The 14,859-nt window shown below is 39.6% G+C and overlaps 1 protein-coding gene across 1 annotated transcript in view; it reads right to left on the minus strand.

Moving 5' to 3' along the window:
• cntnap5a (contactin associated protein family member 5a) overlaps window positions 1-14,859 on the minus strand; it is a 135,239-nt gene that overhangs the window by 76,048 nt on the left and 44,332 nt on the right. The window contains exons 4-7 of the mRNA XM_042494432.2: window positions 12,172-12,319; window positions 6,034-6,237; window positions 3,914-4,098; window positions 741-884 (exon numbers count right to left, since the gene is read on the minus strand). Of these exons, the coding sequence (XP_042350366.1) occupies window positions 741-884; window positions 3,914-4,098; window positions 6,034-6,237; window positions 12,172-12,319 (681 nt within the window). The remainder of the gene's footprint in view (window positions 1-740; window positions 885-3,913; window positions 4,099-6,033; window positions 6,238-12,171; window positions 12,320-14,859) is intronic.

Genomic DNA, 14,859 nt, shown 5'->3' on the forward strand with positions numbered 1-14,859 from the left:
ACCCACGTTACACATTTTCGTTTAAACTCCTCTCCCAGGTGCATTTTATACCCCCATGAACAAAATGTAAAGGTATACTTTGCAGGATGGCAGGTCACTGTTTGAAATTCTCTTCAGCAAAAGTGAAAGTAAAGGTCAACCCCAGATTCTCTCTTGTTTGGCATTTCATATGGCTATTGTCCCAAAGGGTGATTTTTATTTAATTTTGTACACACATGTTTTTATCATCTTGTGCATACAAAATAATAACTTGTGCGCACAAGATGAAAAAAATTCACCTTTCAAGACTTTAGGGTCTATGTGGTTTCACCTCGCTATAATTACAGGCATGTGGTTGCTACTTTTTAATAAAATCCTGACCCCACCTGAGCATTGCATGCTCATAAACATCCAGGACACGGACAATAAGAGGAAAATAAGAAAATACAGGTAGAGGGCAGAATCTCTGAAAAATAATACACCTCCCTACCGCCGCATCAATTTATTGATGAAGGATTTTTACTCACAATCAGAGCGCCTTGGAAGCTTTTCAGACTGCCAACCTACACCATGGATTTCTACATTAAGTAAGCTGGAAAGTCATTGTTTTTTATTCTTACTGTTTTCTGTAGTTGCCTATAAAAAATCCAGTATCAGTCTGGTTCTATTGATCCAACTCAAGTTCCTCAGGACACATTTTCAAAAGGAAGATCTGACATATTCTACAGAACATGGGTACAACAGTGAACTGTGAAACTCACCACGCTGTGTATCTGTAGCTTGCGTCTCTTGGCAAGGTCTATGATATTGATTCCATTGTAGTACAGGTTTTCCATGCAGCCGTGGAAGTTCTTCCTCAGAAAGGTGCCAGGTTTACCGGGCAGTGGGATGCCTCCAAAACTCAGCTTTGATATAGGAAGAATAAAGAGCACAGGATGCAGACATTGATCCATTATAAACAAGAACAAGCTATTATTACATGCATGCAGTTGTATGCCTCCACAAACCAGTCAAGTTGCACAGTTGATAACCATGTCTATGAAAACATGGATGACTCAAACACATCTTCCTCCCCAGCAGGTGAGGGTGGGCAACCAAGATCAGTGTCACCAATTCAGTATCTGACTAAATGTCCCTCTTTCTGTTTCTGAGATATGATGTTGAATAATGGTGTCACGTCATCATTTTATCACATAGGACATTTGTGAGAAATTCTGTCACAATTATCATATAAATTCTTGAGGTACAGCCACAAACATGACTTTTGACCTTAAACCACTAAAATTGTAATCTGTTCACTCTTGAGTCCAAGTGCCAATTTGTGCCAAATTTGAAGAAGCCCCCTTATTGCCTTCTTGGGATATTGTGTTCACCGGACAGAGATGGATGTAAGGTCACAGTGACTACTGACCACCGAAATCTAAACAGCCCAGTGTTTAGTCCAAATCAAAGTTTGCGCCAAATTTGAATAAATTCTCTCTAGGTGTTTTTGAGATATTGTGTTCACAAGAAAGCAGATGCAAGGTCACTCTGACCTTGGCCGTTGACCTATGACAAAATCTATTCAATTCATTTTTGAGTCCAAGTGAACGTTTGTGCCAAATTTGAAGAAACCCCCTCAAGGCATCCTTTAAACATGGCTGTTGCCGGTGCAGAGGCAAAAACATGTATATTCAGGAATGCTACAAATAAATTAAATGCACATTCTGTTTTGTATGTCTAACTATCAGCATGGTAAGAACATAACAGTCTAAAAATACACACACACACACACACACACACACACACACACACACACACTCACACACACACACACACACACACACACACACACACACACACACACACACATATTCTCACCAGTTGCTGCATGAACAGCTGAGCCACTGATTCAGTAAGTGAGAAAACAACACCCACTCACTGGATCCAAACATACAGTGTGGATACAGTGCTCTGGTCTGGGGCTGTTTTTCACGGTATTGCGTTTTCGTTCCGACAAAGGGAAATCTTAATGTTAGAGCAGTTTGGGAAAGATGTTTTCATTTTTCAACATGACAATGCCCCCGTGCACAATAAGAGGTCCTGAAAAAATGGTTTTCCAATTTTGGTGTGCAAGAACTTGGCTGGTCTGCACAGAGGCTATCAAACACCTTGGGGATGAACTGGAACTCTGACTGCCAGCCAGACCTTATCACCCAGCATCATGTGTTGGACCTCACTCACGCTGTTGTGGCTGAATGGAAGCAAATCCCTGCAGCCATGGTCTAAAATCTGTTTTGAAAGGCTTCCCAGAAGAGTGGAGGCTGTTAAAGCAGCAGATTAAGGCCTGTTTTGGAAAAGCATGACTGCCAGTCACATGCCAGCATAATGTTCAGGTGTCCAAATACATCTGGTCAATCTAGGAATATGTATATATGTATATATGTACATATGCTGTATTTTAACATATCTCTGAAGATGATATTTAGCAGAGTCACAACTCCTCACTTTCAGGCTGCTCTTTGGGAAAAAATCGAGTTGTCCTGTCCACCTGGAGAAGACAAGCATCTACAGACCTAGTAAAGGTCTGAATGAGCTGCCGGAGGAACAGAGGTTTTGCCTAGTGAGGCTCCAAGATAATGTTATCCTCTGCCTTCTGCTTAGAGGTGGTGAAGTGGCGTAAAGTGGCAGCTCACAGCCACTTAATATGAGACCTTTTTGTTGCTATTCTGTTGCTAGGGTAACAGCTTTGGTTGCCATTTACTTCCTGCCAGGTACTGCTTTCATGAACAGGGCTCGTACTTTGACCTCTTTAAAATGGTTTTGTTTTTAAGTTTGACACGGTCTCTGGCTTCATCTAATGTTGTCAAGAAATGCTGTTGCACATTTCTAATCTGTCGTTAGCGTAGTTACCTCACAGCAGCTCAGAGGGCTAACTTGGCTTGTTTATTTTATGACACAAACGTTGCTATTGTCAAAATTGTCCAGCAGAACCGTGTTCAAAAAATCTGGCGATTCAATTAAATGTTGCTGGGGGAAAAAAAAGAAAAAGAAAAAAGGATCAAATACCCTAATAATAGCATTGACCAGCCAAATCTGATTCCAGTTCTGAGTCAAACCCAAATAATATTTGTGTCAGCAAAAGAAACCACTGTGGCCCAAAAAGCATTTTCCCTGTTGTAAAAGAAAAAAAATGTTGACAGGACACCTCAAACTTCACACAAGGTCATTTCAGAATCTTTCTATTACGGTTTTTGGAGCCACAGGGTTTTTATATTTGTAAGACTTTCCTTTAGCTGAGGCATAATATTAACATTTATGGAAATACAGACACAAAACAGATCTTTGTGTAGACGAGCATCAGGCTGGAAACTCATGTAAAAGAGTATTAAATATGCACTTGATGGCTACATAAATTATCCGCCTGTTATACTGTATGCCTATTTACAGCTGCTGAACTATGATTGGACAATCACTGCCCGGGGGAGGGGTCCCAATAATAATAAAAGGGAATATCTCATAATCATTTTTTTTTAGAATATAGTTTGAATATGTAAAGAATACCAGGATACTGGAATTTAAACAAAGAATAATGATAAAGTTTTTATAGCATTCATGTGCAGTCACATAACCTTAAATGCTGTGCCAAAGCCTGTAGAGGTTGACAGTCCTCTTGGCAGCCTTTTATTCCTTTGAGAAAACAAAAATAACTCATCTCTGTCGCATTTCTGTTCCTCTCTTCTGTATCATTCATTATGGAGACGTCATTTCAAAACATGCCTCTTCCCAAGGGCTTACCGTACATCGACTAGACTCTGTTTACTACAGCACTCCAAGGCTTATCACTCTGTCATTAATGATAGGGTTGCCTGGCCCTCGCTAGATGAATTCATTACGGGATATATTCACATTTACAGAGCTGCAGTTATGTAATTTAATCATCCAGTGGACTCACCTCATAGTCCACCTCCAGTGAGTGCCCTTCTCCTTTAGTTTGGAAGTGCTGTGTGTGGGAGTCCACTGTGAGGTTAACCTGCTTGTTGAAGCGCTCTATGTGAACAGAGTGCCACTGCTGGTCATCCAGCAGACTGCCCACAGTGACAGCAACACGGCCGCTGCTGAACCTCAGCCTGCTGTCGTCTGTAGGAAGAAAAAAAAAAAAACAGCAGGAACGCAGTGAGCTGCTTTACATCTTCCACAGTGAACCTGTAAATGTGTGAGGGCAGACTGGCAGGTGTCCAACACAGGCAATAAAACCAACAATTATGTCCAATGCCTTCACTGAGATGATGTATGCTACAACAGATACCAGTAATTGAGACGCTTAAATGGTTATTCGCACAATGAATTACTCTGTCAACAGGAAAATACTTATAATTTAGATATTTTGTTTAAGTCATCTGGCTGGTTTAAACTTTCTTATTATCTCTTTTTATATTGCGATTCAAATGCCTTTGCTTGGAAAGCAGCATCGGATTAGACAACTAAATCTCTACAATTAAATGTTGGCATTGTACATCTCTACAAACCACAGCTTATTTAGATTTGATTGCTATTATAAAGTGCATATATAAGTAGGTCCATACCTAAGATTTTTTACTTAAATTAAAGTTTTGATTATTTTTCAATATATCAATTTAACAACCTGTGGATCTACGGCTGCAAAGGAGCTGTAGCTCGACAAGCTTTAAAAGTGAGCTGTAAAATCTTAAAAATCAATTCTAAATGGAACAGGGAGACAAAGGAGAGAAGTCAAGATTGGATGCGATGTATGATATGTATGATGTCATCTGTTAAAACTGGTAAAGGCTTTGCTGCTGCAGTCTGAATTGGTAAAAGATGAGAGAGAGTGACTTATGGTTGATGCCAGAAAGGGTTAAGTAAAGTTAAGTTAAATGACTTTTCCAAGTTTGAGTGTGAGAGCATTGATTTAATTTTTGAGATAGTTCCTTTATGCAGGGAGCCAGACTGGACAACTTTTTTTGATATGTGGCTGGAAGCTTTGATCAAAGTCGAATATTACTCCCAGACTTCTGTCAGTGGGCTTCACATTAGCCGACAAGGGACCAAGGCCACTCTCAATGGGGCTGATAGCGTTTGGAGGACTGAACAATATGATTTCTGATTTTGAGTTATTGGGTTGAAGGAAATTTTGTGCCAGCCCAAGGATGAAGAATGGGCCTCGCCCAGAAAAGGTTTAAGTTGTTGATATAGGAGATCCCAGTGGCGGCACAGTAGTCTTTCAGCCAGAAGTGTCGAGCAAACAGTCTGGACCTCCTCTTGTTTCCTCTGATGTGGGAGGGGATGAGACCTGAGGTGATGATCCTGTTACCGATGTTCAGAAGTGAACTGAGGAGTGACTGAAAGTCTCCTGTTGTTTGTTTGTCTCAAAAAGTGGTCTGCAGTGCTCCAAAAGCTTGGCAGCACCTAGGTGACATGCAGACTACTCGCCCAGGTGACATGCAGGCTACTCGCCCAGGTGACATGCAGGCTACCCCCCAAGGTGACATGCAGGCTACCCCCCAAGGTGACATGCAGGCTACCCCCCAAGGTGACATGCAGGCTACTCGCCCAGGTGACATGCAGGCTACTCACCCAGGTGACATGCAGGCTACTCGCCCAGGTGACATGCAGGCTACTCACCCAGGTGACATGCAGGCTACTCGCCTAGGTGACCTGCCTAGGTGACCTGCCTAGGTGACATGCAGGCTACGCACCAAGGTGACATGCAGGCTACTCGCCCAGGTGACATACAACTTCTCATCCAAATATGGTCATTTTCAGCACCAAAAAAACAAGATGGCAACGGCTGAATGCCGAACTTGAGGCTTCAAAATGGTACCGTGACAGTCTCACGGTAGCTGCCTAACAAACTTAGCAATTTGAAGACACTACTTCTCTGGTATGTTGTTAAAAAAAAACACTGCCATCATTACTTGGTGGAACTGAGGTGAGACGTCCAAATGACAACCACCACATTGCTGCAGCACCTCTCAATCGTGACTGTGAAACTAAAGTCTGGTGGAAATAAAAAATTGATTTTCAGGAGAGCGAGGCTGGGAAAGAGCAGTTCACCTAAGTTGAGGTAGAGGTCCAATCTTCCTCGGTGAAGCTCCAGGGTGATGTAATCTCCTCTCTGCCCCTCTCCGTGCAGTAACACACCCTCGGCCTGATGGCTCTTGAAGCGCAGAGAGATCACGTCTTTCACCGTAGACATGGACTTCTGGTTGAACCGATACAGCAAGGAGCTTCTGCCGTCAAAGTCTGCCACGTATGACTCTAAAAGAGGGAAAAAAATAAATCAGTATTGCTCTTTTAATGAAATACAAGAAAAATGTCCTACATGTAAGCTGTACTTTCTAAGCTGTACTTTCTTTAAAAATGTAGCTTCTACAGTGTCATGATGTGGAAAAAAATCTCTTAAAGTATATTGTGTTATGAGATGAATTCATTGTCAACAGGCTCTTTCATTTTGAAAATAATTTGCCATTTCATATTACTGTTTATTATTTAATTACATGCATGTTAAAACAGAAGACAATTTGCAACGGTAAATAACAAATGTTTATTGTGTCCCTAAGGAGGCAAAGATGAGAACCTAATCTATCAGGAGATGGTATTAATTCGGTTGATGCTAGTATTGACACTAAAATCAAGATTTAGTATCGTTTTATGTATGTTTGGGATCGATGCACCCACCCCTGATGAAATGCCATTTAATTTAAGGCATAAAATAACCACCGGCTGCAATAATACGTATTAAATTCAATTTATTTTTTAATATAACACCACAATAATCCACACAGCATTACCAACATCAAAACAACCAAACAATTAAAAATTTATTTAAGGAGCAGTAACAGTCGGCACAGCCTTTCCACAGGGAAGACAAAACCAAATAATTGCACAGGTTTATCTGTCTGTATACAGTCTGTCGTGCAGCTCTGTTGATCACTGTAATGCAGCAGCAATCTGAGTGAGAAAGGAAAAGAGTGCTGCACCTGAACCAGCTACCTCACTGTCAACATGGAGAGAATCTCAATCTCTACTGCACTCTCTGTTTCACGCTAATCACGCATGTACAGTTGTTTTCAGGCAGTCCTGAAGAGCAGATGTGGGATCAGTGGCAGTGTCACCTCTATATAATCCTGCTTCGCACTCCTGCATAGATTACAGGCTGTAATGCAGCAGAGCGAGCTGCATGGCAACGCAACCTTTCTCAGTGTGTCTTGGAGGATTTCTGCTTTCATTGGGAACTACGCCCATTTTCAAAATTCAGTAATATTATTCATATGGTCTAAGAAAGTCCTAAAATATTAGCTAAAAGGAACTCTATCCCAAAACCAAAAAATGGGGTTCTAAAATTCATATTTGTGATGTCATAGGGTTTTAAGTCTGGAGCTGCTCTATAAACAATGAATGGTAAAACATATATATATATATATATATATAGATAGATAGATACACATACTAGATAAAACAGACAGCAGCCAGGGGAGAGTGGGGAGTATATGGGTACATTTTCTTTTTCAGAACTGAGAACGCTACAATGGAATAAAAGTCATTTGAGTATCAAAAGGTAAACAAACATTATGTGAGTCCACAAAACCAGGCTCCTATTCATTGTCTGTGGAGCAGCTCCAGACTTTATGACATCAAAAGTTTTCTTCTCATGTAAACTAATATTTATTGAGGCCATGGAAACAACACATCGGAGTTCCTAATTTAAGCGGTGTTCCCCTTGTCTGCTACATTGTAGTTAATCTGGTATTTTCAGTAGTTTTTAACCTGACGTGAATCCAAAAACATACTGACTGAAGAAGTACCGAATCAGTTTTATACCTGCTTATCCATTATGAAATCTATAAGGCCCTGTTATGCTCCCAGAATTTTTTTCCTAGAGGTGACCAGATAGGGCAACTGAAAATCTTTGGGTAACACACCTCAAATAAAAACCATAACTGAATTTTAGGAATGCTATTTTGCTGTTGTAGTATCCAGGCCAGTTGAAAACTATGTCAATATGAGAGTTAAGAAATCGCATACTGATATTCTTTAGTTTCTCATTTTACAGTTTTAAGTTCCACAACAATCCTGTTTTAATGTGTTATGTATCTGTACATGTTAGTGGCTGGCAAATTAATTACTCATCAAATAGACTGGTTGTAATTTTTCTTAAAAAGAAAAACATATAGTTTTAATTTGAAAGAGTCCATTGATTGTAAGGAACATAAACTCACAGCTTCGATTCTTTGTTCGAACTCGACTGCGCTTGACACGACCTGGTTCAAGCTGGGCTGTAATTTCTTAACATTCCCTTGAGCTTGAACCAGGTTGGGTTTAAGCTTATTTTCTTATTTAAATATAAAAAGAAGAATTTTTAAAGCCACATTATGTAACAATTTGGTTGTATGTGCTTTGGTGCCCTCCGAAGGTCTCTGAGTGCAACACCACAGTCGTAAAACACACGACACGCTGTTACTCCTCCCCTAATAAAAAACATTCATTTGCTGACAAGCTGAGGAATACAGAGATGTTATGAGAGGCCAAAAAACATGGTAACTGAGAGGGCACAGTAGAATTACACAATTTTTCCTCACGTTTGTCTCCGCTAGCGTCTACATCTCATTGTTTGCAAACTGTTTGTACGTGGAGTATGAGTGTATTCAAGTGAACTGTTGCCACGATGTCTATACGATGCTAAAAGGCTTCATTAGAAAGGGTAATTTATTACACATTAGTTGATTAGGTTTGTAAGCTTACAAACTTTTAAAGCTAACTTGTAGACAGAACAGAGACAGAGAAGACTTTTTTGGCATAAAATGGAATTATTTATTCAGCCTGAGACATAACTTCACAGACTGACTCGAGCCTCTGAAGCTCTGAATAACGGACTTTTGGTTGATGCAAGAAAGGATAACGTCAAATTCCAACAGTGCTCAGAATACACCCCGGTGCTTAAAATGAAAACACACCCCACAAATAGAGACGTCTGTTACCACACTGCAAAGGCTTCAGTTGTTTTTTGTTTTTTTTACAGTGGGAATTATGGTTTCTTATTGGGATTACTGGTATTGCTTGTTGGTACTGCTGTTGTGGCTCTGGTTTGGGTCGAGCTTGGAAAGAAACTATGCAGGTCAGTGTTGGGTCTGACATAATTTTTTTTAGGCCTGACCATAACTCTGGCCCAAGGAGCCACTTTCTGAAAAAAACAGGTTCTGAATGTTGTGAAATATACTGGGGAATGCTTGTTGCACTGTTATTATTTATGATAAATAATGCTATGGGGTTAAGTACGCAATCAACGCTGTTCAAGAACCCTCAGTTCTGTATATTAATTCAGACAATGTGAGTACAAATACACAAACCTGGCTCCCACCTAGAGCCAACGTTTCATTATTACATCATTTCCCTAAAATCTAAATGAAACGTAAAAAAAAATTATGCATCAGAGACCTCCTACAACATCCGAAAGGTCAATCTTTTTTGCTCATTTTTGCCTATATTTGGTCTTTAGAGGGTTAACACACTTGGCCAGTGTGTGGTGGTTGAGCATCATAAAACTGATCAGTGTGGGCTATTCTGGCAGTGTTTCACAGTGCATTAATCCACTGGCTCATCTAGTTAGTGCTGCTTCACAATGCGTGGGAGAGGTGTGTCAGTGAATCCCTATTACATGTATTTTATTGAGGATTGCTCAGGATATAAATGTTACTGTGTGTCTCAACAGCGTCTCTCTGTTCTGTACAATCACAGAGGTCCAGTTTGTTCTTACATCTCATCTCAGTTATGAGTATGGAAGTATTTTAATATAATATTTTATGATTTAATCTTTTAAGAGAATAACTGAATTATATTCTTTCAAGAATTCATTATCTTAAGATAATTAACTGTGGTCATGAAGCCAGGCATTAAGGGCATCGCATGCCGGCGGTATGAGATGCACTTAAATCAGCAGCTTCTTGGCGTGCCTCCTCAAAGACCGATGCTTCAGAGAAGCAGCAGTTATCACATATGTTCCCAAGATTGGCACATCCAGGCTACCGTGCCTTGATTACTTCTTCAGTCTGAGAGGCACATCTGGTGTGTGCTTCACTGAAGGCAGCCTGTGTGTGCTGCACTTTGCTTCTCCTTTGTCATTTTTACTGTGCCTGTTATGTGGGACACCTTTTTCTGTCATGGCAGAGAACAAAAGGAACAGAGCGCAGTGTTAAATATCTCAAGATATTTTACAATTAATTTGGTAAATTATGAATACACACAATATATAATGAGTCAGGGTGACGATGAAGTAGTAACTGGAAAGATTAACGAACGAAAACATTAAAATGTTGGTATTTCAGGGTCTTAGTGCTGGGATGTGATATGAGTCTAGATATCGTCTTACATATATGAAATCGTAATATTATAGATGTTGTCTTTTCCCGGTTTTAAAGGCCATATTACAGTAAAATGATGAAACTGGACTGTTTTGGCTGTTCTGTTATTTGCCTCGACCCACTTAGTCATTATGTATGTACTCAAATTTGATTCCATCATTCTGGAAAGGGCAAATAATATGATGGTAATACATGTCTATTTTACCCAAAGTTGCTTGATAGTATTTATGCATATTTCTCTTCAAATGTATTCATATTATTGTATTATTGTCGATGAGACTTCTTGTTTTTTTTTTTTTTCATTTTTACCTCAGTCAATATTCATTCCTAACACGCCAGACGTTTCATTGAATTTTAACACAGCGTTCAATAACACCCTACTAAGTATCCATGGTTATCTAAACAGATGAAAATAAAAAGAGCTGAGAAATACATGTGGCAGTAGGAAGTCCACCTGAAATACATAAAAGTGGGTTTAGTTTCTTTGAAAACCTATTTATTAATTAAACTACATAGACCCATTCATACATTTATATACATTTGTTTATATATTTATTTCCCCATTTATTTATTTCAGAATTAATTTCATAGGCATACGGCTTAACTATAATTTAGCTAAAAATAAAAGAGAAAGAGAGGGAAAGAGATTAAAAGTAGGCTATGATATGAGCATGTGGAAATATGTTTCATAAAAAATAATATGCTGCTATTAAGTCAATTTGATGCTTTGGAAGCACAATGGCACTGCAGATGAATATTAACTTATTGGAACATTTTTTCTTTTTTATTGCTCTTTTTAATCTTTTGGCTTTTTGTTTGTTTGTTCTCTGTACATATTGTACATGTCTTTATTATTATTATTGTTTCATTTTATTCTACGTTAAGTGCCTTCCTTTGTATATATATATATATATTTGCATTGTTTTGCTCTTTTTAACGAATATATCATTCAGTTGCTGCTGTAACAAAACAATTTCCCTCAGGGGATTAATAAAGTATTTCTATTCTATTCTAATATTAGGTTAGAAAATACAGCATTTGACAATTTAATGTGACTTCTGGTATAAACCACGCCCACTTCCGGTGGCCAATCCAAATACAGACACAGAGAGGGATAATTTTGTTGGATGAAGAGATACAAATATAGACAATGGTGTCTCAGTAAATCTCCAATCTCCACATTAGTGATAATTATTTCAAAATTATATCAAAATTCTTATTGTGCAAATATTTCGTGGAGCACCAACAGTCAACCCTACAATATGGCAGCAATATCGATTTTGAGGTACTTGGTTAATAACACAGATTTGCTATTTAAACTAGCACAGACCTTCCAGGAGTTTTCCTCAGTTTGCTGTTTAGTAAATAAAATCTATAAAGCCGCTTAAAGTGTTTTCACTTTGCTCTTTGTTAGTGTTTGCACTTTGTTCAAAATGATATCCTCTTTAAATGTGAAAAGATGATACTAAGTGACAACTCAAACCCAAGGCCCCAGTATCGCCAGATGTTTCAACATTTGTCTTAAGCTACTGACACACTGCATCTAATTTCAAGTCTTATTCTGGGAGTGTTTAATGTGAAGATTACTGTGCATATATGTTTCACACCGAGGCTGTCAGGTTTTTGATTAGTAATTTCAGTGCTGTCTGGAGTATCAAACAGCGTAAAAACCAAGTGAAGAGAAAATAGTCCTCATTACTCTCCATCAAGAAAGTGGAGCTGCAGAGCCAGATGTATAAATGAACAAACCCTTGTAGGTGGTGTAACCACAGAGGTTTGATGTGTGCAGTCTGAGTGCTTTCAGAGTGGTAACTGCACGGTGTGTGTTACTCACTGTAGGAGCATCCGTAGACCTCCACTCTGAGGCCCATCCAGCCGCTGGGGTTCCAGTCGAGAGGGATGAAACGAAGGAAACGTGTTCTCACTGGGTGGGACAGCTTATTCTGGACGACACCCTCTGAATTCACATTTCCGACAAATTTCTGCAGAACCAAAAAGAAACAAAGATTGTTGTTATGACCAAAGGCTCCACCGCACTACAACAAAATGACCTCAGATCCAAAATGACTGTCAAACAGAAAGTTCAAATCAAAACGTAAAAATACTAAACCCAACAAACAGATCACTGAAAACATTAGTGGCGTCCTCTTCAGCTTAGCTGTAATGTTACCTCGCTCAGTGGTGCTAAGTGAATGAGGAGTAGATGCCGCTTCCTTCTGCGCAGTGATACGTTTGGTGGGTATAGTTTGGTAGAAGGAAAGTAGTTCCTAAAAACTGCTCAGAGCAAGGTCTGTGGATTTTCTTGAGTAACCGGGTCATTATTTCAGGAGCGAGATACTGCTGCTGAGTTTTTCAGATAGGGGTCTTAGTGGCTAACAACTTATTTTTTAACCACTAAGAATAATTTTGGCTGGTTAAGCACATTGGTCTGAAGGTAAAATTTTCTACTGTTAACTGGACTGCACATTATTTGGGTCTGGTGGGAGCTAGAGAGCAGCGTCGCTTATTTGCTGACGACGGTAAAATGGTAATCGATGAATGGTGAACATGTTGGCTAGCATCCGACCCCCCCAACTCAACAAGTCATCCTGGTGAGTAAAGATGCTCAATTTTGAGCCCCAAACCCCTTCAGCATTGTTAACTATGTTAGCCCAGCTAGTGGTACTAGCATAGTAAGCAATGATAAAAGGGGTTGTGGGTTGTGTGATTTTGCAGCAACACTATTCCACCACAGGAACAGCTTTACCAGCGGTAATTGCAAAATAAGCGGTGCTGCTAACTAGTGTGCGCTTCCGTGGTGCTGCATGGTACTATATAACTGTATTTCCACAATCAAAAGTGGGATGTATTTGGACAAACTATTCACAATGAACAAAATAGATCCATATGACTTGGCAGCCTAGGGTTGGATTACAGACTCAGATGCACTATATCCACTTATATACCTGGACATTGCAAACTATCTCGTTTTTGGACTGAGTGCACACTTTGGTAGTAGTTAAGTCAGAGCGCCTACCTCACAAGGTGGTGCCCCCATCCCACATGGCATTAAAGACCTTCACATTCTCTATACTAAACTAACTCCAACTGGCTTAAATCTAAAGATTATTGCTTGGATGTAAGTGTGATGATTGTACTTTTTGCACCACATCAGATACTATAACTAATCCCAGTAGCTCCAGCAGATGGAATATCAAAGTACAATCATTGAGCGGTGCTAAAACTCACTGAGTCATCGAGTGCTGGACAAAAAAAAGGCTTCATGTATTTCACTCATCATTCACTTATCATTTTATTAGAAATTAATTGGTTAGTTATTGGTAAATATTGAGAGTAAAATTAACTGAAACTGACGTGCCTATTTTCAAATGTATATTTTTGCCGCTGTGAGCACCATAAACCATGTGCCATTTAGTTTTTTGTTAAATTAGAGGTAAGGCAGGCATCTCTACAGCCGATATCTCCCACACTCACACTAAAATCTAGGTTGATAAATAACGCTACAGGTGAGGGAAATAAATATATGTTTTTCTTTTTTTATTTCAGGGTGAACTGTCCCTTCATCATTTTTACCATTGTGTAGAGAAGCCTGTTTTTTTAGCTGAATACTTGAAATATAAGCACAATAAAAACCTAAATCCTTGAATAGCACAAGCAACAACAAAGTGCTGACAGGGTGAACCCAAGGGCAATGTCTTCTTCCTATCCTTGGACATACTATTTGATGTAAGGTGATAAGAATCATCGTGTGGTGTTGAAATATGAGAATATCCGTTCAAACAGGTCCATGTGAGATGGAGGAAAAATCACCACCGAGGCAGCCGCGGGGCAATAAGGGCTCTCGTATTGTGTTTTCTCCCTGCAGAGCTAAAAACAAAAACCTCCCAGTACAATTGTGAGATGTCATTCTTCTTTTTTTCTGTTCCACCCCTCCCCTTCTTTCAGTCTGCATCAGACAAAGCCAGGGGACATAAACAGAGAAACAGAGAGAGTGTGAAAGATGGAGAAACAGAGACAAACAACCTCTCCTCTCAGCTGACTGATTACCAGCTACTTCCTAACCGATTCCAGGCAGGTGACACATCAAATCAATAAGTACTCCTACTATAAAGAACCAAAAATATAGATCATTGACAGCAACGCTCCAGGCTTTTGTGAGCAGTTCAACACAGTGAGACAAGCCCAATAATTCAACTTTCCGCAACAGCAGAGACACAATTACCAGCGGCACAAATGACCGTCCGTCGCTCTTAGAAGCTGCAAAGCAGAAGCATCATTAAATGCACCAGGATGCTGCTTCTTGGTAGATAATCAAGGCAACTGTGTGACTGTTAAGGCTGTTATTGTGATTTATGCCACTGCTTTCCCATTTTGAGCCATTTACTGAGCGCAGCCTCGTAGCTGAATCTTAGTACACGAATACAAGCCAGGCTTATTTACACATGCACAGTAATTCACGTCTGCACAGGAGGGATTAACAAATGGCGCTGGGGCTTATACGTTCGGTCAAAGCAAACGTATT

Source organism: Plectropomus leopardus, chromosome 10 (assembly GCF_026936395.1).
Source record: "Plectropomus leopardus strain MGB_pleo_1.0 chromosome 10, ASM2693639v1, whole genome shotgun sequence".
Classification (NCBI taxonomy): Eukaryota; Metazoa; Chordata; class Actinopteri; order Perciformes; family Serranidae; genus Plectropomus; species Plectropomus leopardus.